We start from the raw sequence: 25,559 nt of genomic DNA, 5'->3' as shown, positions 1-25,559 counted from the left end.
AAAAAAAACCTCAAATCTGATCTGGGAGACTTTCAGGCCAAACAGTAAGATATAACGGCTTTAAATAAATGAAAAAAAATAATAACTTCAAACAAAAAACATGAAATACATCCAGTCAAAGAAAGAACAACAACAAAATATCCTGCTGCTTTACACGTACCTGTTTGTCATTTATATTTTTTCCTTCAAGTATGCCACTAACAATGGCATTCATATTGAAAGCAATGGCATAAACACGAAGAAAACGAGGCGTCTTCCAAATGATAAATGATTAAATACTTCATCTTCTGAAAGGGATTCTTTTTTGTTAAAAGTAAGTGGCCATTTTATAATCCTGAATAAACGTGTGCCAATAATGCAAATAGTTCAGCAATGAATCTTCTCTGCTGGTTAGGAAGACTGATATGTCATAAGCAATTATCTGAGGCCTCAGGACCAAGTATGGGCCTTGAAAACAATTGATGCAGCTCTCAGAGACCTTCAAAAGCTGTTACCAATTATAACTTTTAATGTGATAGAAAGGGAAAACCCTTTGTATACATAACTGCAGACTAAACATATTAGCTGCATTTAATTTTAATTAAATGTAAATCAAATCAAAACAAATTCTTATCCTGTTCCAGCACACTACTTTTTGAGGGTAGTTCTGTGCACATGACCTGGAGGCCAAATGCAGCCTTCAGACCAAGAAAAAGTTGCACAACTTTGTAAGGAGCCATCAATGATGCCCGTGGATCTATATCACATCTCTATTTGGTCCATGAGATTCTTTTATGATCTCTGCAACTTTCATATGCAAAACTATTACAAGCCTGCAATTCAGTTCATTGCCTTTGCACAGATAAGTAAGAGAGAGATAACTCAAGAAAATTCACTTACTTGTATGGAATGTGCTTGCTGCCATTGACAAGGGAAAGAATGACATTGCCCAATGCAGACAATGAAAGGCAGAGCCCAGAACCCCCTTCACGGTTTTTGCTGAGAGGTTTAACACAGCTTCCCAGATCAATGAGATGTAAGCGACTACGGCCTCCTGACACTGTCAGAAAAGAAATAAAAGTGACAAAATAAATGATACCTTGGCATTGAAAGCATGATTTGGGCTTATCCCCCAGAATCTGACTCAAGTCCAGAGGTGGGTTTCAGCAGGTTCTGACCAGTTCTGGAGAACCGGTAGCAAAAATTTTGAGTAGATTGGAGAATTGATAGTAAACATTCTGACTATTCTCTGCCTCCCAAGTCCCAGCTGATCAGGAGGAAATGGGGATTTTGCAGTATCCTTCCTGTGGATTGGGGAGGAAATGGAGATTTTACAGTATCCTTCCCAGTGGTGAAATCCAAATTTTTTTACTACCAGTTCTGTGGGCATGGCTTGGTGGATGTGGTGTGGCTTGGTGGGCGTGGCAGAGGAAGGATACTGCAAAATCTCCATTCCCACCCCACTCCAGAGGAAGATTACTGTAAAATCCTCATTCCCTCCCCACTCGTGGGGAAAAGATATTGCAAAATCTCCATTCCCACCCCACTCTAGGGCCAGCCAGAGATAGTATTTGCAGTTTCTCCGAACTGCTCAAAATTTCTGCTACCGGTTCTCCAGAACCTGTCAGAACCTGCTGGATTTCACCCCTGATCCTTCCCCTGCTACACCCACCAAGCCATGCCATGCCCACCAAGCCACACCCACAGAACCGGTAGTAAAAATTTTTGAAACCCACCACTGCTCAAGTCCTGCTGAATTCTGTTAATTTTTTTTAATATAGTGCTAAAATTAACCAATTAATACTCTACCTCTTGAACAGACAAGGAAAAAGAATAAGCCAAATACATATGAATGACTATGCAACTTTAGAAAAGGTGCTTTGGAATGTGCAAAAACCCACCCAAAGGACCCCTTTTTGATTAATTAAAGCAGCTGGTTCTGTTTTTAGATTCAAGTGGTTGCTTTGGAAGCCTCTTCTGACTGTTTCCACATGTTTGCATACATAATAACCAGTTCATTTCCTAGGCAAAACATGGTTTACATCAAAGTCTGAATGGCCGAGAAAAGAGCAGTTTCTGGTACTTAGACATACTTAGGTTCCTAAGGTATTTCACACAACAAGAACTGAAAAGAGGCTGGCACAATCATTTCTAGAAGTGACAGTAAATCACAAAATTAACTGTCTCCTGTTTCATTCTGAACCGTCCTTAGACTCTCAGCATCAATATGTGTACTAGGCCAAAAACAACAATAAGTCTGATCACCATTTCCCATGCACAGCTCTATTAAAAATGCTCCATGATATAATATACTTGTTGCATATTTATGAATCAGATGAATACAAGCCATCTGAATAATAATGGCTAATCATAGGAGTGGGTGGGAAAACAATGAGACTTACTTCCCCCTTTGCCACTCTTCTCCATTCGATACTGATAGATGTGCAAAGTGAAGAGCATATGTGAATTTTTTTGCTCTTCCTCCTGACAATCTTGCTGACTGCTTCGACGGGAGGCAATTGCTGCATCAAGAAAAAAAGCAGCTTTTTCTGCAGTGGGAGCTCTGAGTTCACTTTGGTTTTGAAGCTGCAAGGTACCCAGAGACATAGAAAGCTTATTGAGATTCAACACTGATAAGTAATTTTCAGTTAACAAAGTCAAAATACAATTTTGCTCTGATTAAGGAACATGCTGTTTTACAGAATATCTACAGCTGAAATGCTTTCAAAGGGGAAAAGTACAAAATTTGATGCTGAATCTACCATCATTGATGCTGGTTACCATGCTTCCTTTCTTCATCTAGGCCAGGGGTGTCAAACTCAATTTCATTGAGGGCCGCATCAGGGTTGTGTTTCACCTCAGGGGGATGGGGTGGGTGTGGCCAAGGTAGGCATGGCCAATTCAACATCACTCATGTCGGGGGTTCCTGTGGTGGCCGGAGTGCTCTGCCAGCGAAAATGGGCTCCTGAGCTCCATTTTCGGTTGGGACAGTCTCCTGCAACACTTTGACAGCTGGCACTGCAGGCTGCTCTTTTGCTGTTTACAGGGTGGCCCCGTGGAACAGATCTAAGCACCCCGTGGGCCAGATCTGGCCCATGGGCCTTGAGTTTGACACCCCTGGTCTAGTGATACTGAGCCTTGCTCTTTACAGCTTCTATTTATCACTATGCTTAGTTATGCCCATATCCACAGTCCTTTGACATCCAAATCACTGCACTGTATATTCAGTTACTTTGTTCTATGAATTACTTTGGAGGATCGCTATTTTTTATTACTTTTTTAGTTCAAACTAATTAAGATATCAATCAGATGGCAAGACTAATTACATCATAATTCACTGAAAGGGCCTGAAAACCTAGCTCTATCAACTGGCTTGGGGTGTCCCCCTTTGGAGGGGGTTAATAGTTTAGGAGAAAATACCACTTCCACCCTGTTTTTTGTACTGGTCCCTTTTATCTTATTTGGGTTAATTTTAATGTTTTAATTCTTACTACTGAAGGTTTTTATTGTTTTAAAGTTCTTCTAGTTTTATACTGTTTTATATCCATTGTAGGCTGCCCAGAATAACTTAATAATGAAATGGGTGGCGCAGAATTTGAATGACTGACTGACTGAATGAATGAATGAATGAATGAATGAAATGTTAGTATATGCTGATGATATATTATATTTTATTGATATTTATGCATATTCTAATATATAACAAAGCTTACTCATATAACCAACATCTTGGAAATTTATCAGGTCAAATTCTTGATTGGAAATTGCCCATAGTTTTCATAATATGAGCAGCTATATTAAAGTTATAAATCAATCAATCAATAAATGAATGAATGAATGAACGAACGAATGAACAAACAAACAAACAAACAAACAAACAAATAAACTGAAACAATACTAATTTGATTAGTAATACTACCAATAGTTTCTAATATCCTTATGAAAATGTGCGACAGATGGCAACTTACTGTAACTATTGGTTAAATTACTTTAAAAACGGTGTATAATAATGATGGATTAAGCAATCTATATGATCTAAAAATCAGACTGATTCACAACACGATTTTCTTTTCCATACTTATTGGACTCCTCAGAGAATGTTCCAAGAGAAATTACCAGTTCTACTATGTTATAATCTAATATGGAGGAGGAACCCTTATCCATATGATATTGAGTTGATCAATGGTTATATTTTCGTTGCAGATTCATAACTGTTCATATGCATACTACACATGAAAAGGAGGCTTGGGAAGATAAGTAGAACAGTGGCGGGGGGGGGGAATCAGCTGTGGCACGTGATCTTGAGAACCTTTTTAAAAACTTTTTTAAAGCATTTTTTAATGCTTTAAAGTAAAAAAAAAAGTTCTGATGATCGTGCATCGCTCAGCTGATCGTCGGAACTTTTGAACATTTTTTTACTACTGGTTCATCAGTATATCGATTAAATATAAGTATATATCAGTTGGGTAAGGCTATTTAGGTCATCATGTCCAACTCCAATTAATACAGGATTATGCCAAGGAATCCAATCCAACAGTAGGCTCATTTCATTCTTCTTGCACTGAAGGCAGGCCTTCACCTCCCTGAGTAACTGATTTCTTTTGAGCTGTTGTTTTCCTGACACTATTTTTATGGTATCTCATCACTGTTGCCACATATTTTTTTCTTGGTCACCTATTCCTCTTTCTATTTCTCCTATGTACCCTTTTAGGTCTTGCTATTTTGTTCTTTTTTGTTTCTCTATCTTTATTTTTCTCATTAGAATTCTTTGTGTTGTGTTTTCACTATCTTTGTGAAGAACCATTATAAACCTTGAGCTTTTTTACCCATTAGTTTTCTAGTATGCAATCCTCTGAATTAAAAACAAAACAAAACAATCAATTTTTGAAGTCCAAAGTACTCATCCTTCTACACTCAATTTCAGTTTTCCTTAAAATCATGAATTCTAGCTTTTTTCTCTTTCTTTGTTTCTTCTCACACATTAATTTAAATTATTAAGACTGTAAAGCATAATAGAGGCCCAAAGCAGGAGATACTTTTTCACACAGGAAGTGTATGGCTTTTTCTGGCAACAAGGCTTATGCAATTTGACCAGGAATTAATTTCCCTCCGCCACACCTATCAGTTGGGGGTTCCTGTCCAAAGAACATATGAGTTATTCTTGGCTTCTTTTCATAACATAGCAATAATTAATAAGTAGCTATTAGTATGTCCTACAACAATACTAATCCTATTACTCTAAATTGTGCTATTTCCACAAACTGTATCTCCATCCACAGGCATATTATTGGCTTCCAGCTTTTGTGCAATATTGTAAATATTTTAATGTGCTATAATATATTGTGAAATTATTATAGGAGGAACGAAAGTTTAGTTTGATCTGAATCCTTTAACATTTTACAGAAAAGAGAGGTTCCTGTTGAACATCAAGTTATGCCAAAGGCACAAATGTTTAGGCTAGGAGAGCGGACAGCCTGCAGCTGCAGGTCATAAAGTTCCTGGTAAGCCTAAAAGTAAACACTTCCAAGCTAGAAAAATGTATGTTTTCGTATTTATTATTATTCAAAACCAACCTTATAAAACAGGGCACTGTGGGTTACATTGTGACACAAAAGAGTTTTATATTCACCTGCATGCCACAAATGGGGTCCTCACTAAGGTAGACACCTGGTGACTGACCATCTTGTAAGCTACCTGTTGCTACCTCTGACAGCAAATCTCTCAGATGTTCTTCTTTTCCCCACACTTCTACTGCAGAGATTCGGACTGAGAAACGTGCTCCTGTTTTCTCTTTTCTTTCATGAATCAGCTTGAAAAGCCAGGAGATGGCGCAAGGGATTATGCCAAGGTTTTGCATGGAATCATCTTTTCCAATCATGGTATACGATTTTCCTGTTAGGAATACAGGAGAAGAGATTAAAACGACACCAAATACATTTACATACGTAAGAAAATGTACAAAAAAGATCAAAATTGCATGCTGTTATTCAAATTTATTTTTTATCAAGTTTATTTTTATGGCCCAGACCCCCATTACATAACTATTTGGAATAAAACACAGCTAAAATTGTAAAATGTGACTCCTTTTCATGGATACTGGTAATAGTTTATCAACAGCATCCAGCCAACTGTAAACATGACCTTGAATCAAGGAACAACTTCTCAAAATATTTCTAGACATTAGTGTCCAAAAATGCTAGTAATCCTGGGAATGTAAGCATAACTACTTCTTTTATTCTAAACATTACAACTATTAACTGTTTCTTCTCTACTCAGAATTCTTCCAAGCAATATGATCTACTCTAAAGCTATGCTGAGGGCAAATATACACATCTGTATTTGCTATTTCAGAGAATTAGAAGGAAAACATATCAACAGGTAAAGAAATATCGGTAGGTAAGTATATCATGCAAAATATATATGATACAGTGTAATATTATCTGAATAAAAAATATACTAACCGAGTTTGGCATGTCCAAAACAAAATACACATCCATCTGCACCATTCACCACAGACTGGATCACTTCAGCTACAGTTCCTGCACATACTTCAGCCTGTCATAAAGGAGATATATTTTTTTAATTTTCTGAACACAAATATATCTCTTTTTGGAGCAAGTGGAGAGCCACTGGATGAGATCACAATACCTTGTTCATGGAGGCTAATAAATCAATTATGAAAAAGTGGTTGCTTGACTTGCTTTACTTCCTCAAGAATAAGGATACCTTTGATCTTAACATTGGCATTCTACCATACACTACTCCACTCACCCATCAGAGAGAGTTTGGTGCAATATTCAGAATAGTGAACTAGAAGCATGGAAATATAGGATCAAATCTCTTCTCATTCATGATACTTTTTGTAACTGACCAGTTTCTAACTGTTCTTGGTCTAATTTAGCTAATAGGATTATGTAACATTAAAAGGGGAAAAGAGGCAGACTAGATGCCTACTCAAAGTATCTTGGAGGAATAGGAAATTATCATAATAGTAGGACGCAATTCTTTGCAGAGACCGAAAGAGAACAGGCACTATGAGGCACGGTGGCAATCAGCAGACAGACCAGTGGTGGGTTTCTACCAGTTCGCTCCGGTTTGAGCAAACCAGTAGTGGCGGCGGTGGGAGGCTCCGCCCACCCAACTGGACATCATCACAGATGCTCTGCGCATGCACAGAAGCACCGCACGCGAGCACACACTCTCAGTTCCAAATCGGTAGCGAAGGTAAGTGGAACCCACTACTGAGACAGATAATAGAAAATATGAGATGCTGAAGAACAGAAGGAGTTTTGTGGAAAGAGTTCTGTGGTGCTGATGTTAATGGAATGAAATATTGGCACTGATACCTCAGAAGATTCAAGAATACAAGCAGAAATGAAGAGAAGTGAATTTACAAGCTAACACAAAAATATTGGCTAACTACTGTCACTATTTGTCAATTCTATCCTGTTTTCATCTTACACTGATATTTTTAATATATTTCCATTTATTTTGGAATAAAACAAGTTACACGTTTTGAACTGTTTACAGTTCAAATTTCAGTATGCGTATAGAACAAAATTGTATGCATCATTGATTCAATGCTTCTAAACAGTCAACCTTGAAAATTATGATGGAATGATGCTTCAGGCCTTGTTAAGAATTGCTGCGTACCTGGGATGCATCTTGAGGGAAAACTGCATCAAATACAAACATCTTGGGTGGTACTTGAGTGCTCCTTTTCTGGAAAGCATTCTGGCCTCCAGAAGACAAGGGGTCATATAAAGTAATTTGTTTCTTGCGGGGATCAACTTTTAAGAAGGAACTGGATTCTGAAGAGTCTTTGGCCAGAGTAGAACAAATGCGCAGCATGACTTTCACCTGTTAGCAAAAACATAATAACAATAACGTATTTCATTAAATGCTTTGAAAATAATGACAAACTCATGGGTATTTAAAATGAATATTCTGGCAATTCCAATTCAATATTCTGCTTTCTGTATAAATCTGGCATATCAGAATTAATGACCTGAACCTTTTAAACAAGTGAGATAAGGTTCCATTTTAAGATTATCACCTTTCTTATGACATGTGTGTATAGGCAAACCACTTTTCATGGGCCAAACTAAAAGAAGATAATGTCAGTGCTGCTGTACTTCTAAATTAACATGAAATTAACAAAGCAAGAACAATAACAGCTAGAAATGGAAAGGTATTTTTCAGTAATCTGAATGTGCACTGCCATCAACAGCAGAATGAAAAAGTCTTCAATTTTAATAATATTTAAAAGGTTCTCAAATTTCTGTACCACAGTAAGTCATATGTACATATGATTTACATTACTGCACAATTTATGGCTACAAATGCTAAAGTAACAGATCAGGTAAGACTTTATAGAAGAAATATGTCTTCAAAATGTGAGACTGAAGTGCCCTAATAATTACACACTATTTAGTTTGGTAAATTAAACAATGTCTTTTCCCACTTCTCTTTTTTTAGACTAGTCTTTTGCTCTCAAAATTATTATATAACTGGATAACATGGTTCACAGATGTCAATAATTATAATTTATAGTAAGGTCCTGATACTTGAGACTGCTCCAGCAGTTAACATGCTCATCTTCTCCCAAACAGGCAGATGTCAAAGCATACTAATTTTACCTTAGCACTTTATTTTTTATTTTCATCAAATCTAGAATGATGTTTTAAACTAAAGGCAACTGGCTTATTTTTGTTTTAAATTTTAAATTCTGTATTGTTTGTTTAGCAATTGACTGGTATTTATTTGAAACCATAATTCTTAAACAACATGGCAGGAATATGATACAGGGGGACTAAAGCCTTGTGTATTCCTCCTGCCAGTTACTGAGAAGAGGAAACAAGAGAGAGAAAGGGAGGAAGGGGATATATAAACTTCATGCTGGTTTCTATTTCATCCTGTGAATATAACCTTAAATGAATGTTATTACTGCTCCATGTGAATACAGTCAGTATTTCTTAAACAATTCAGATACAAGAACAAAAAGAGGTCAAACTGAAAGACCTTATTATGAATATATACAAAGTATATTGTAAAAATCCTGTGCTCAGGGTCTGATAGGTTTCACAATCATTAATTCGTGTGTGTGTGTGTGTGTGTGTGTGTGTGTGTGTATGGATTTCTTTTTCTCCTTTTTTGTACACTATTTTTTTCTTTTTTGTTGTTGCTAGGGTTGAATGTATGTTTCTATATTGCTTTATTTTGCTTGTTTTGTTTTACTGTTTTGTATTTTATTTTCTCTGAGAAAACAATAAATTAAAAAAGAAAGAAAAAAGCCCATTCTATATAGGGGTACTGATTTGTGGCCTATTAAGAACCAGGCCATGCAAACAGTGGGTGAGAGAGCAAAGTTTTATCTATGCATGCGTGGGACCTAGGTTCATGCGAAACCTCTCTCTCTCTCCCCCCTCCCCAGTCAGTGAAAGACAATTTTTTCTTCTGAAACTGGTCCTTGGTGTCAGAAAGGTTGGGGACCGCTGATTGAGAGAACGTTTCAATCATTTCTTTTAACAAAAAATACCTATCCATTTACCTAACAATACCTACTTGTTTAGGTATTCCAGATTGGATAGGGCCACTTTTGTGTCTCAGAAACAGTCTTTATTTTCTGTTGCTCTCGTGTATTCCCCCCCACCATCCCTTCATTCAATCATGTCTGATTCTTAAAGACTGCCTGAATAAGTTTTTGCAGCTTTCTTGGCAAGGTTTTTCAGAAGTGCTTCACCATTTCCGCTTTCCTGGGGCTGAGAGAAAGTGACTACTCTATTGTCATAGTCAGCTGGCTTTATTCCTACTAGAATAGACTAGAATTCACTGTCTCCTGGTTTCGTGCCTGATGCCTTAATCACGGAATCAAACTGGCTAAATTTGTGATAAAATTTAATGGCTAGCAAAGAATTATATTATTCCATTCATAATGTACCGTATTTTCCGGCGTATAAGACGACCCCTGAATTTTCCTGTTAAAATATAGGGTTTGGGCTATACTCGCCGTATAAGACTACCCCTCTTCCAACGCACACCAAACGAAAATTAAAAAACATCAACTGGCTCACCCACAATGTAAAAGCAGCTGTGCTAGACCCAAAATGGCCCCTGCAACAAGCAGGAACCTCACACAGCCACAAAAAGCCCCAAAAAAACAACTTTCACACTTTACACACACAAAATTCCACATACAGCTTTGTGAGATTTTGTGTGTTTGTGTAGTTAGAGTGAAACACTACAAAAACATACTAAATCTCAGAAAGCTGCACAAATATTATTTTATTTTATTTTTATTTTTATATGAAAGCTAAATTTAAAACTTCCTAAACTTTAAATGGCTAGGTCTAAAAAAGAACAAATAAAAAAAAACCCAATTAACTATTTTTTTTAAAGCTCCCAAAGGGGGAAAAAACTTACCCAATAGAACAGGGGTCTCCAACCTTGGCAACTTTAAGACTTGTAGACTTCAACTCCCAGAATTCCTCAGCCAGCTTTGTTTGGCTGGCTGAGGAATTCTGGGAGTTGAAGTCCACAACTCCCTGCCTGCTTGATTGCAGGCAGGGAGTTGCTTGCTGATGGAATGGATTCAGGCAAGCGAAGCAAGGCAAGCAAAGCAAGGCAAGCAGCTAAGGTAAGCAAGCTGAAGGGGGAAAACTTTTTTTCTTCTCCATGGCTCTGGCGATCCCAGCTGAGTTGCCTGATTAGCAGACCGTCAGAGCTTGGATCGTCAGAGCCATGTGAAAGGAGAAAAGTTTTTTCCTTCTCCATGACTCTGACGATCCCAGCTGAGTTGCCTGATAAGCAGATCGTCAGAGCTTGGATCGTCAGAGCCATGTGAAAGGAGAAAAGTTTTTTCCTTCTCCATGGCTCTGGCGATCCCAGCTGCGTTGCCTGATTAGCAGACCGTCAGAGCTTGGATCGTCAGAGCCATGTGAAAGGAGAAAAGTTTTTTCCTTCTCCATGGCTCTGGCGATCCCAGCTGAGTTGCCTGATTAGCAGACCGTGAGAGCTTGGATCGCCAGAACCATTTAAGGCTCGTGAGAGCCTTTTGGGCTGGTCTGCCTGGTTATAGGAGAACGACACCCGGCGTATAAGACGACCCCTGACTTTTGAGAAGATTTTCATGTGTTAAAAAGTCATCTTATACGCTGGAAAATACGGTAATTCTTAATTGGCTGCAATTACCAAGTGCCACAAATAAAAAGTAGCAAAGAATAAAATCACAATGAACAGAGAATATTATTACAATCAATCAAAATTCTAAAATGTAATTTTATACATCTCTTCTTCCTAGCAAGTCTTAAGAAACTAAGTAGACATTATCTGGCTGCATTATTAAAATAATCTCTGCCCTACTGAAATAAATATTAGAGAATATATAATGTGGTTTTAATTTCCCATAATTGATATTTTGTCTGAAACCAGTTTTCAATACTTTTTTTTCTTGACACAAAACACTGAGATTCAGATTTATTTTTAAATTTTGCATTCGGGTAACAAATAGTTTGATACAGCGGTTAAGAGATCGAGCTAGAAATTCGGAAATGATAAATACTAATTCATCCTGGCATGAGGCCAGCTGGCTAACCTTGGGCCAGTCAGTTTCTCTCAGCCCTAGGAAGGGGGAAACCACTTCTGAAAATTTTTGCCAAAAAAACTGCAGGGACTTGTCCAGGAAGTCTCCAGGAATCGGACATGACTGAATGGAAGGTGGGGAAAACACCAAATACTCTAGCAACCATTTGGAATAGTTTTTCAAATCCCCATAACTAGTTGGAAACTTTCTACTGACTCTGGAACTTGCATAGGTCTTTTCTTGTAAGGATTTTATCCTTTTTGCTATTAACTCTCTGAATTACTCCTGAGAATTGTGACGAAGTAGAATATGCTTCTACAGTGTAATTCTGAAGTCTTATATACTGAAGTTCTGCCTGAAGTTCCCTAATGGCTTTTCTTTTCTTTATCCTCTAGCTATTGTCTCAGTATAGAAACCAATTTATTATCATTATGCTTATTGTCAAGGCCCCCCTTTGCTTTCTTCCTCTTGCTCCAAATAGCTGCATATACATATGAAACTATTTCTTAGGACTTTGGACTTTACATGATCCATGAAAACTCACGAAATAATAAATGTGTTGGCTGGTTGCCAGAGGCACTTTGATGGTGGGCTTTTTTTTCAGAAAAAGATCTTAGGAAGAAGAAATAAATGTCTCTAATAGAAAGAACTGTATGTATTATATTTGGTTTTTCTGCATGTCCCATTTTCACCATCTTTGCTTCACCCTGCTTTCATAAAGATGAAAACAAAAGTCTATACCAAAATCTGTTCAGATTTTTGTGCGCTTTGTGTAAAATTTTCCTAGTACAGATTTCTGTCTCCTCCCCCACCCCCCAAATAATTGCAGTACAGGATTTAGAAAAGCGCGAATCCTGAAGAATAACTGTGTTCCAGGAGAAATATTTATCAAAGTTGGAACTGAAAGAAATTTTCTTTCACCGCTACTAATTAATAATGAAGGGATGTGGTGGGTTACTCAAAGACCTTTATCAGTAGTATAAGCAGCTCTACCTAAACCCAAACTGTAAGGTTTCATGTTTGAATTATTTAGCTCTTTGTGTAACACATAAAGCTGGAACTTTCTCTTTGGGCAGGGTGTCTTTTATGAGTCACTAATCCCATCAGTCATTCTGGCACCTTTTATTGGACTTATTTTTTACAGCCAGGGGTTTGGTTAGAGTGGCACTGTCCATGGAGACAGAGGCAGAGCAGAACTATCAAGTTATATTAGCACTCCATCAACATAATGGCAATTGCTGACTACAGGAACAGACTTATTTGAGGTTAATCAAGAGTAGGCTTTGTAATTCTTCATCGCCACTGCTTGAAATAATGGAAGGAATCACATCATTTCTTACTGTAAGCAGTTGCAGAATGGACAGTATAATAAAATGTGCATCATCTTGTGACTTATAGCCATTTTCTCACAAGATAAGTTTTTTTTTATCTAGCAGCAGCAAATAAGAAACCAAAAAGGAATTATATTTCTTTTATCGTGAGTCTGAAACCAAGTAAATTCACAGAAAGATTGGCAGTTATCCAGATTTAAACCAACACGCCTAGGGTTGTTCGGTGTTGTAATTCTTCCATTATCTAGGGCAGGGATGGGCAATTATGGCCTCTTTACGACTTGTAAACTTCATTTCCCAGAATTCCTGAGCCAACCATGCTGGCACAGGAATTCTGGGAAATGAAGTCCACAAGTCGTAAAGGGGCCATAATTGCCCACCCCTGATCTAAGGTATTTTAGTATTGCAGGAGTTGAATCTGATATAAATCCTTTTTTAAAAAAATAATTCAATATGTCTTCATTAGGTCAAGTGAACTTTCATGAGTGGCTTCAAAGTGAGTAGCTTCTTGGCCCAGGGCAATGACTATTAAATAAGTACAGACACAGGATGTGTTGACAGACTGTTGTTTCAATTTTGTTTTGCTTTTTATACAAAAGGAGAAACAATTGCTGCTGATGATTTTTTTTTTTTTTTTTTTGCATGTCTTGAAAATATTCCAGGTGCAATTCAAGGTTCGGGTTATTGTTATGCCCTTCATGACTTGGGGCTGGGTTACATGAGGGATCACTTTTATCCCATCAGATCTGGCAGGAGGAGCATGCTCCAGGCCCACTGATTAAAAAATGCCATCTTGTGGGACCAGAAAGTATGTTTTTTCTCTCACAATGCCTGCCCTCTGGAACACCATACGACCCACAGGTAGGTTACTCCTGACTGTCTTGGCTTCTCAGAAAGCTGGTAAGACCTGTTTTCCCCCCCCAGGCATTCAAGTCAGATAGTTAGAGGAACCCAGTGATTAGTTGTTGGTTTTCTCGGATGCCATAGTATGCTAGTTTATTTCTTATATCATTGGGAGTCTGGTTTTTAAATTTGGTTAGATGCCTAGAGTCACATTTGTGAGGTATACAGCCATCTAAATTGACTTAAACTAAATGTAACAATATGTGGGAAAGATCTTGGGAGACAGGCTAAGAAACACTGCCTAGAGAATGATCAAATAAGAGACAGCATAACCCACATCTGGATATTGGAATGAAATTGGATGAGGCAAGTAGCTCAGAAGGAACTCTCCCTAATTTCTCAGGCTGTAAAAGAGATGGCAGGAAAACTTTGCTTTCAGATTAGCTTTACAATAAAGTAGAATCAATTCATCTGGTCATATTTTCTGCCTGATCTACATAGAAGGCTGTCACTAACTAATGATCACATAATTAACTAGGTCCCAAAGGTTCTTTTTCAAGAGGCCACTGGACTTTTTTTCCCCAGGAAGTCTGGTTTTTATTATTATTTTATTTATTATTTAAATTTCTATACCGCCCTTCTCCAGAATAGGACTCAGGGCGGTGAACAGCCAGAGTAAAAAACAATACATACAAAATTTAAAAGCAATTTAAAATAATTAAATATTATTGGCCGTAAATTAAAACAACCCAATTTAAAATCAATTTAAAATTAACTCAAGCCAGCCCAGCTAGTTGAAATAAATGGGTTTTCAGGGCCCGACGAAAAATCCGGAGGTCTGTTATTGTACGTATCTCTGGGGGGAGGTTGTTCCAGAGGGTGGGTGCCGCCACAGAGAAGGCTCTCCCCCTGGGAGTCGTCAGCCGACATTGTCTGGCGGACGGCACCCTGAGGAGGCCCACTCTGTGCGAGCGTACTGGCCGGTGGGAGGCTATTGGTGGCAGAAGGCGGTCTCGTAAGTACCCCGGCCCTAGGCCATGGAGCGCTTTAAAGGTGGTCACCACCTTTGCTCTTGAAAAAGCACCTTTGGGACAACCATGACTTAGATGACTGAGAATCCCCATAGACATAATTAACTAGGGAAGAGTGAATTCCAAAAGCCTACCAGCAAGTCTCAATCAAAAGGGTCCAGGGAATCTTTTCTGCTGACTGAACTGGGATGACACATTTTTTACCTTTTTCTTCCTTTCTTTATGGTCCCTTATAAACTCCCACCATTTTTTTCAGGCTTTGACAGCTTCTCTGATGCCATAAAAAAAGGTAGTGTTTTGCTTGGAGAGGGAGGAAGGGCAGACAAAAACAATCTATTTCACTTTCCAAAAGTAGGAATGGAATAGAACAGTAGAGCCAACACTCACTGATATTTTGTTTACAGCAGTGCAACAAAAATAAGAAATGCAGCCATTATCTTCCTTAGGTTTTCACAGTAAGCTATCTAACTCTATGTACAGGAAACATGGATAGATATCAAAATCATTGCATCACAAAAAAGACAGATAATAAATTCCTTTTTTAAATGTAGTAAATATCAGTTTAGCCCTACTAAGTCTGTCCTGGAACACAAAATCATCATCATCATCATCATCATCATCATCATCAAATTTATAGACCGCCCTTCTCCCAAAGGACTCAGGGAGGTGTACAGCCAAAGTAAAAAACATAGATACAAACATTAAAAACAATTTAAAAAGATATATATAAGTTTGGCCCCAAAGTTAAAAAACAATAACAAAACATATTAAAAACATTTTAAAAGTGTTAAGCCAGCCCGGCTTGCTAAAAAAGGAAGGTCTTCAGGGCACGGCGGAAGGCACCGAGGTCTTGAATTCTTCCTATCTCTGGGGGATATTGTTGTAGAATAGGCAACAACTGCACAATGCACATAGTTAATATATGGTTTTTTCTAATTCATTTTATTTCAACAATTTATTAAAGTATTTAAACCATTTGGTAAGCCGACCCATCTTCCAAAAGTGACTCTAGGAGATATACATGGGTTAAAAGCACAACCATCATTTAATTAGCACCATGTTTGTGTAGCTATCATCTGGCATGAATTCAAATGATCAGAATAATCCAGTTCTACTCACATTTTAGACACAGTCACATATTTTACAACATTTTTTTCTTTGGGAGTGTTTACCTCATAAGCACCATAGAGCTTTATGGTAAAAAAAAGTGCAAGAAAGGATTTTCATGATCATAGACGTCCCAAGATATGAAGACCAACCTTATGGGGCTTCATTAGCTTTGGTGTTCCAGCACCAAAATCATAAGCCACTCCTGCAACGCCTAACTTTTATTGGTAAATCTGAATGGCATCACTTATATATTATCAGTCTTCTTCTGTCCTTAAAGTAAAATAATCTTCATTATCAATGAAGGAAAACAGTGAAATAAAATGGATTATAAGAGATGCCCCATCTTAAAATTAGTAAAGTATCTATCCTGGGTTTACATAATTGTGATTTTACAGATGGAGACTAGATGGAGATCTTTTATAAACTGCTATTTGAGAATCCATTTCCTGGAGTACTCAAAACCCAAAACTGGAACCTGTTGCAATAAATCATGGAAATCATTTAAATATAGGATATCATCACCACCAGCAACCCATCAATTCTTAACTGAAAAGCATTATGTAAATTAACTGATCTCTTCTTTGAACTTCAGGCTTCCGGGATCATGTTTAAGTAGAACCCCATTACTATTTATCATGTACCCATAGTGGGAACTGTTTTCAATACAGGTGAGATTACTTGTGTCACAAAAATAACTGTTTTTCCCCTGAACCTTCTTAATTAAAACAACTTAATTAAAAAATAATAAAAATAACCTTTAAATTGTTGCTTTTCCTTTATAGACTTACCGTATATACTCGAATATAAGCCAAGTTTTTCAGCACATTTTTTATGCTGAAAAAAGCCCCCTTCGGCTTATACTCGAGGGAGGAAAAAATGCCTTTTTTCCTGCAACCTGTTTTGGCTTCCAGGGGCTGCAGGGAGGCTTGCTAAGGCCAAAATGGTGTGTGTGTGTGGGGGGGGTGCGGCGCCCCTCCCCCCACGCCCCGTTTTGGCTTCCAGGGGCTGCAGGAAGGCTTGTTAGGGCCAAAATGGAGCATGAGGGGGGTGCCTAGCAAGACTCCCTGCAGCCCCCTGGAAACAAAAACGGGCTGCAGGGGTGGGGTGGGCTTCAAGGGAGAAAGAAACAAAGAAATCCTCACTGTTTGGGGAGATCCCCAGGTGCATTGAGCTTGAGTTGAGAGTTTATTGTAATAGGCTGGCTGCTAGCTATCCTTGCTCAGGCTAAGCTAATCAATAGTGGAGCTCTAAGAATGCCAGATGAGGAGGAGGGAGGGACGGAGAGAGGGGGGGGGGAGAGAAAGAAAGAAAGAAAGAAAGAAAGAAAGAAAGAAAGAAAGAAAGAAAGAAAGAAAGAAAGAAAGAAAGAAAGAAAGAAAGAGGGGAGGGAGGGAAGGGTAAACCCTTTTACTCACACTTCATCCTCACTGTTTGGGGATCCCTACGTGCACTGAGCTTGAGTTGAGAGCTTATTGTAAGTGCCTGCACTAGCTATCCTTGCTCAGGGTAAGCTACAAAATGTTTCAAAAGATCTGGCTTCTTTTCCTCCTACCAAAGACCTTCTGTGGTTCTTCACAGAAAGGGAGAAAGGGAGGGAGAAAGAAAGAGAGAGAGAGAAGAAAGAAAGAGAAAAGAAAAAGAAAAAGGAAGGGAGAGAGAGAGTGTGTGCAGGTATCTCTTAACAGAGGCTTCAACTTGCCTGAAATTAGATCAAGCCCTACATCACTTAACCCAATGTATCAGATTAAATTGTTATTGAATTATTTTTGGTATATATACTACATTCTCTTGTGTAATTTAGTTATAGTGTAGTTTACACTATGCACTTACAGGGCTAGTTTACTGTTTTTCTTTGAAATAAATGTTCAAAAACATTTAACCTACTGATGCCTCAATTAATGTAATTTTATTGGTATCTATTTTTATTTTGAAATTTACCAGTAGCTGCTGCATTTCCCACCCTAGGCTTATACTCGAGTCAATAAGTTTTCCCAGTTTTTTGTGGTAAAATTAGGTGCCTTCGCTTATATTCGGGACGGCTTATACTCGAGGATATATGGTAGTTAGAAACCCTTGTAAAGAGATCACTAGAGGTCTACCATTTATCGCATTATAATGAAATACTCAGCTGTCTTTTAAAAAATGTTAGCTCCAGAGATGTATACTGAATAGAATATAATTAAGGAAAACTATCGGAAAATTACTGTGGAAGTCCGTAGAATGAGAGAACTGTGAAATCCAATTCAGCTCCATAGACTTCACATGCCGCTGTGATTTGCCCGAGAGCTCCAAGAAGCTTTAACAACACTGCCAAAGTTTATGGAACTAAATGGTTCCACAGCTACCCAACTCTATAGCAGCATTGTGAGCTGATGACAAAATTAAACATTCCTTCTGCCTAGAAAGCCTTTCTCTATAAGATCTTTGAAAAGATGATTCTGCTGAGCTCATGTTTGGTCCCACAGGTTTTGAATTTGCTCTAATCTTCCTTTGCCACAATCTGCTTTCCTTTCATGGATGCTTTGTGTTTAAGATGATGGGGCAGTGGTGCAAAATGGCACTCTTAGTTGGCATCTTGTGTGAGCTGGGATAAATTTTCATCTATGTTCTTCTGTAGTGTTTAAGAGGCCTTAGGATCTGCAAGTTGCAAAACAAAACATTACTATCTAGTGATTTTTGGTTTACACTATAAACTTCCAACTTTATCAGGCACTAATTTCTGTTTCCAAAGGAAGAACAGCACAATTTAAAACTTTATAGAACCTTTGACTTTATCTGTAACATACAATAATATTATATCTTCAATAACCATCATTTTACAAACCCTGCAATTAGTAAACACAATAGCTGGGCTTTATTCTAAAAAAAAAAATAACAGAATAACTGTTAGGCCAATAGGATCTTCTCTATACAGTTTTTAATTTTATCCTTTTAATTTCAGGAATGTAGGATTATCAGATTAAAGAAAAGAAAATTTAACTACAGCAAGGTAATTCTGTTGTATGATTCCAACAATATTCTTAAATGAGGCTATAGTCAAACACAAATATTGATCTTTAATACTGAATACTGAAGCAGTCTAGTGCCCTGATGGAATTAAACGATATATTTAATCTCTCCAACCACCTCCAGAATTGTTTACTACCACTTCTGATAATATAAAAAGATAAGATCTTTTTTGAATTAAGCTCAGCCCCTGGCACTTCATAGGCTTATTCATGTAGCCGTGTTGCAAATAAGACAAAGGAGATTACTATGTTACATTTTTATTATGAATGAAATGGGCAATTATTTGTTAGAGCATGCCTATTGGAATTCATTGCGTACATTATTTCTAACCCAAGCAAATTTATTATTTTTTTAAAAAAATATTTTGATAAGAACTGACAACAAATATTGTTTCAAAAAATATTTTGATATATATTTGATAAGATCTGGCAACACAGCTTCAAGTTTTTGTAATGCAACTTTAATGCCAAATTAATGAAAACCTTCTAAATTCATTCTATAGAGTGTATCTCGGGGTCTGTATAGTTTTTTTTCCTAGCATGTAGCAACCTTTAATGAATGGCACCTGATCAATAATGCAGACCCTGACATATGAGAATAAATACAAAGGCCTTCCATATTAGTTCTGACTGTGGAAAATGTCAGAAGCATTTATCATGAATCCAGATTGATGCCCCGCAGCTGCTATCCACAAAGACTTTAAATCTAACTTTGTGGAATCCTGCAAATGAGTTCTTGTGTCTTTCGTAATTAGCTTTTCTTCAGGACTGAAACACAAAATAAGATTGGATGGAGAGTGCATGTGATGGCAATTATCAAAGCTTTGTTAAAAAGAAGTTAACCATCATGGCACTTTGTTTTTCAACTGCTTTTTTTTAAACCTGGGCAGTTATTTTGATTTCCAGGTGTGCTTTAAAATAATTGCCTTTTGTAACTCTATGTAGCCTAGCAGCATGAGCTGAATCAGTTTGCAAACTTCATTTATACTGGTAATTCAAAACCACAGATTAACAACTCAATTGAGCAAACAATTTTAAGCCAAAGAAATAGCAAACTTTTTGTTTGTTTTAATGCCCAGGCATACAACTGAAAGATCCTCCTGTACCCTGGAAACCTACATTAAATGCTTTTTAAAAGCAAACAGGACAGAAGCCAATTCTTTTTTTTGAACACAAACTGGCTATTAAGTCTCAATAGAAAGTAAAAAAAAAAAAAAAGCTTAAGACAGCATGGAACATTTTAATCCCTGACATATAAATGTGCTGGGGCAGTGGTGGTAGTGGGGAATTTGTTTCTCATTCTGTTGTAGAAAGAGATTGTGAAGTACGCTGTGAAAATTTTCTAGAGTCTAGACCATTTTTGGATTTAATGGTATTGAACCAGATGGCTGAATTTTTTGCTCACAAATTATTTTTCTATCTTGACCGTCTTTATTCATAGTGGTTGAGCTCTGCCCGTATTTCCCATCCCATATGCATCCATTTCAGTGGATGATCACTTAGCCATTTTAAAAAGTATGTATGCAATACTATTTCTAACAACAGAATAGTATGAAACAAGAGTCTTGTAATGTTTTGCATTTCAGTATCCTGTATACTTAGCTCTTCAGTAATTCTCTTTGCACAAAAGAGTAATAAAATTTTCAATTGAGTCTTCCTTTAATCTACTTAGAAAATCATACAGTTGAAAAGGATTATATCGCTCATAAAGTCCAGATCCCTGCTCAGTGCAGTAATCAAAATAAAAGCATCCCCACTAGATGGATATCTATCCTCTGCCTGAGAAGTTAATGAAAACAGTTAGTAAAAACAGATCATGCCAGACAAATCTTATTGGATTCTTTGATAAGGTGACAAAATTAGTGGACCAGAGGAACGCTGTGGATATAATTTACTTGGAATTCAGCACGGGATTTGACAAAGTAGACCACAATCTACTACTTGATAAGATAGAAAAATGTGGGTTAGACAACATCACCACCAGATGGATTCATAACTGGCTGCCCAACCGCACTCAATGAGTAGTCCTCAATGGAACTGCATCTACTGGAGGGAAGTATGCAGTGGTATATCCTAAGGTTCCATTTTAAGCCCAGTACTCTTCAACATCTTCATCAATGATTTGGATGAGGGAATAGATGTGGATAGATGGGGAACTCATTATATTTGCAGATGACACCAAGTTGTCATGAATAGCCAACACTCCGGAAGATAGGCTTAAGATTCAGAAGGATCTTGACAGACTTGAACATTGGGTTCAATTTAACAAAATGAGATTCAATGGTGAAAAAAGTAAGGCTCTACATTTAGGCAAGAAAAACAAAATGCACAGGTACAGTATAGATGGTACCTCGCTCAATAGTAGTAACTGTGAGAGAGATCTTGGAGTCCTAGTGGACAATCACTTAAATATGAGTGAGCAGTGTGCTACAGCTGTCAAAAAAGCCAACAGAGTTCTAGGCTGCATTAACAGAGGGATAGAATCAAGATCATGTGAAGTGTTAATACCATTTTATAATGCCTTGGTAAGGCCACTCTTGGAATACTGCATTCAGTTTTGGTCACCATGATGTAAAAAACATGTTGAGACTCTAGAAAGAGTGCAGAGAAGAGCAACAAAGATGATGAGAGGACTGGAAGCCAAAACATATAAAGAACAGTTGGTGGAATTGTGTATGTCTAGTTTAATGTAAAGAAGGACTAGAGGTGAAATGATAGCAGTGTTCCGGTATCTCAGGGGTTGCCATAAAGAAGAGGGAATCAAGCTATTCTCCAAAGCAACTGAGGGCAGGACAAGAAGTAATGGATGGAAACTAATCAAGGATAGAAGCAACCTAGAACTAAGAAGAAATTTCCTGACAGTTAGAACAATTAACCAGTGGAACAACTTGCCTCCAAAGGTTGTGAATTCTCTAACACTGGAAGTTTTTAAGAAGAGATTGGACAACCTTTTGTCTGAAATGGTATAGGGTTTACTGCCTGAGCAGGGGGTTGGACTAGATGACCTCCAAGTCCCTTCCAACTCTGTTATTCTATTCTAAAGGGAACCCACAATTTTCTGTTCTTACTGCTAGGAAGTTTTTCCTAATATTCAAATAGAATACAACTGCTTGTAACTTGTACCTGCATTTTGGACGAAACGAAAGCAAGCCGTGACCATCATGATTATCTGTCTGGTGTTCATCCCTTCTTATCTAGGTGCTGGAGAGGATGTGTCCTAGTCCGTTTCCTTTTTAATTTTTTTTCTTTTGTATATTTGTATGATTTATCTCTATGTGTCCATTGATGGATAGTTTGTCTGAATGCCATATTTTTGGATTTCGCTTGGTCTAGTATGCTTACCATTTCTTAGCTTAGTATGTTCATGTGTTGTGAGACTAAGGAGTTTTCATCACATCTTCTGACTGCTAGTTGGTGATCATGTATGTGCTCTGCTAGTCTTCTGCCTGTCTGTCCTACACAGCGGCTGTTACATTTCTTAGATTGTAGGTGGTAGATGACTCTTGTTTTTTTCTTCTTGAGCTTTTGATCTTTTGGTTTACTAGGATGTTTTGGGGGGCTTTAGTTGGTTTGTGTGCTATGGTGATGTCGTATAGTTGTAATAGGTTACAACAATCAAGCAGAAAACAATACCCTAATTAAGAAATTACCAAGGGGAAAACCCCCACTCCCACCAACACTGGCAGGGTAAGCTATTGTATATATACAAGGAGCAAACCCCACACATGTTGATGAAGTTACCTAGCTGACTAATGAAATGTCTGCAATCAAACAACCAAGCTCAGAGAGCACCAAGGACCCCAAAATTACACCATTACATGGTTACTTTGCTCAATGTTTCTGTTACCCCTTCTTGTTCATCTAATTATTTCTTATTGGTTAATATTACATCAAGAATAGCTGACTGTCTTTTACTCTCCTATATCTGAAGAAGTAACATCCTACTCTTCAGTTTACAAAAATGAAGGGGGAAAAAAACCTCTCAGACTTACAGGTTGGAAGGTATGAAACCAACATAAACTATATGATGGATATGATGAAAAAAAATCAGGTTTAATTCTAAAGAGTTCTCTGAAGAATTTTTTTGAATTAAATTTAATTAGTGGACCAGCTCCCTGGGGGAAAAAGGCAAAATAGGTAGGATGGAAATAGCAACATTGCTATTTCCATCAATAACAGCATGGACAACACGGAACAGAAAGTTTCTGCTTCCTCTCTCTCTCTCTCGGGAACTCAGCATAGCTGATCTACTCTCTATTAGGCATGGCATGATGAAAGATGTCTATAAGTTACTTCTCCATTCAGTAGCACATTGTTAACAGATAAGTGGAAGGAGGGCAGGATAAACTCCTAAGATAAAGAAAATAGCCTTCATCTGATAAAAATTTAAAAAGTGCTTATCTCTTTCATAATATAGTAATACTAAACTATAAATCATTTCTTTTATAAGCTACAGCAATATTCCAGAAATGCTCTGGTATATAATTCCAATTTTACAATAGTAGGGAGTTTTTGGTATCATTCATTGGCATGTACGGTAAGGCAAATGTACTTAATAATCCTCTTAAATAATGCATATCCACAGGCAAACCATCTTCTGAAATTTATGGGTAATTGCAACCGACCAGACGAATCTAGCCAAGGGGGGGAAAAGTGTGATTTATGTAAAAGCAATTTCCCATTATAAAAAACTTGGAATCTTTCCTAGTAGTTCATCTGGGATTTAGATTTCTTTTTAATTTACATCTGATACATGAAATCTCAAAGCAGTTGATCTAAATGTCAATTGCAGGATTTGTTCAATGGTTACCACAACCTCAACATAAAATATATCATGAGTCATATGATCAGCATGGCCTTTTCTTCATTAGCCCATGCAATTACAAGTGATCCTATTGTACAAAGTGCACCTAAGCAACGGGATTTCTCCATCTGATAAGTCATTCCATTGTTTAATATAAGCCATCTCTCTGAGCAAAGACATTAAGCTGCTCCTTTCAGATTGTTGAAGTAGAAGTTCCATTAGGTCTGGCTAGCAACACCAATCACCTACAGCTCTGATATTTACAATCCTTAATCTTGGCAGGACATACAGTTTCCTGTACCTTTCAGGGTGAATAGTAGTATTTTGCAGGGACAAGATATGGTTCAGACCCAAATTCAATGTCCCAGAAAACAGACCAATTCATCCCTGATTGGTTTTGAGATTCTGACTTAATTTGGAGTCCAAATCTGTACCTCAATTCCAAAAGCAAATCTTCCAATGACTATCAGTGAAACCAACAAAATTACTATAATTTGCTTGACATAAATGGATGAAATAGGAAGAAAGGGAATGAGGATTAACACTAATAGCAAAATTTCAAATATATATCCATGGGTCCTTCCTCTCCCTGGCAACTTTCATTATTTTTTGTAACAAAACACTGCTGGTAAGTTTTGCATACCTAGGTAGAGATAGAAAAACCAACCATGTAATATTTCAATTTAAATTAACCAATTCAGATGATGCTGTGCTAGAGAAGCATTTACATTTTGAAAAATTATGTCAAAAAAAAGGGAGAGGTTCTATATTGGGGGGGGGAGTGGAGTGGAGGAGGCAGAGTGGCAACAGAATGCACACAATATAAACTTGGCTCCAGATAAGAAACCTAGTCGGAGAGGGGAAAATCTGATAGTGTGACCATTCTCCTCCATATTGCAGGATGGAAAATTACATATGCTGTACTTAAATTGTAGAACTCAATGATTTCATCAAAATGATGAAACAACACTGCAACAGCATAACTCAAGCTTTGCCCCTTTCATATGTGTATGCAACATCATGACACATGCACAAAAAGAGAAGAATTTGCATCCTGAAAGTGTGCCATTTATAATTTTATCTTCTTGCCCTATGCTATACCCATGGACACCTCTGAATGTTCATCATAAATATATCCCTGAGCTGATGATGATGATGATGATGATTTGAGAAGATGATTGAGAAGAGAAAAAAAAAGAAAAACTCAATGAAAAAACAGTTTACACTTTTTGTATTTTCTATTCATTTGGTGACAAAAAGGAAACGGTAATGATGAATAATATATATTGATAATGATAATCAGACTCAAAAGGACCTGAGATTCCAGCATTAACTCAACATATGTTACATCCTCCTAGCACCTATAGCTTTCCATACAACTCACCAAGAACTAATAATTTATCTGCATCTCATTTCTAAGATACATCCTTTTTCAAAAGCATCATGAGTGGAAAGCTTCTCTGATATAATTTTCTGTAGGTAGGAATTACATGTGATAAATGACAAAGCCATGCTGTCATTTTTGGTGACAGAGCTTTACTGTACTTCCGAACTCTTCTAGTCTCTAATTTTCTGTCACAGATTTTTTTTTTTTGGTATGATGCATGTTCCCTTGCCTCTATCTAGGTCTAGGACTTGGGTGTCAAACTCACTGCATCAAGTTGCCGTCATGTGACGTTTCGTGACATTTTCCCCACTCATGGACATGGGATGGTCGTGGCCTGCACGTGACGCATCCGGCCTGCAGGCCACCAGTTTGACACCCCTGATCTAGGGCAATAGCAAAAATGCATTACAAATTATTGTATAATTTACAGCTGTCAGTTACCTCAGCATTTTTGGAGGGCAAATTATGTAGAGTTATGTATACAA

The 25,559-nt window shown here is 37.5% G+C and overlaps 1 protein-coding gene across 2 annotated transcripts in view; it reads right to left on the bottom strand.

Annotated features, from left to right (window-relative positions):
* KIF26B (kinesin family member 26B) overlaps positions 1–25,559 on the bottom strand; it is a 307,349-nt gene that overhangs the window by 67,053 nt on the left and 214,737 nt on the right. For both annotated transcript variants that reach the window (XM_034428212.3, XM_034428213.3), the window contains exons 6-10: positions 7,633–7,839; positions 6,441–6,534; positions 5,609–5,871; positions 2,382–2,565; positions 880–1,039 (exon numbers count right to left, since the gene is read on the bottom strand). In XM_034428212.3, the coding sequence (XP_034284103.2) occupies positions 880–1,039; positions 2,382–2,565; positions 5,609–5,871; positions 6,441–6,534; positions 7,633–7,839 (908 nt within the window). The remainder of the gene's footprint in view (positions 1–879; positions 1,040–2,381; positions 2,566–5,608; positions 5,872–6,440; positions 6,535–7,632; positions 7,840–25,559) is intronic.

Source organism: Pantherophis guttatus, chromosome 1 (assembly GCF_059756535.1).
Source record: "Pantherophis guttatus breed Tessera chromosome 1, ASM5975653v1, whole genome shotgun sequence".
NCBI lineage: Eukaryota > Metazoa > Chordata > Lepidosauria > Squamata > Colubridae > Pantherophis > Pantherophis guttatus.
The sequence above is the reverse complement of the archived record's forward strand: the minus strand, read 5'-3'. Positions and strand labels throughout refer to the sequence as shown.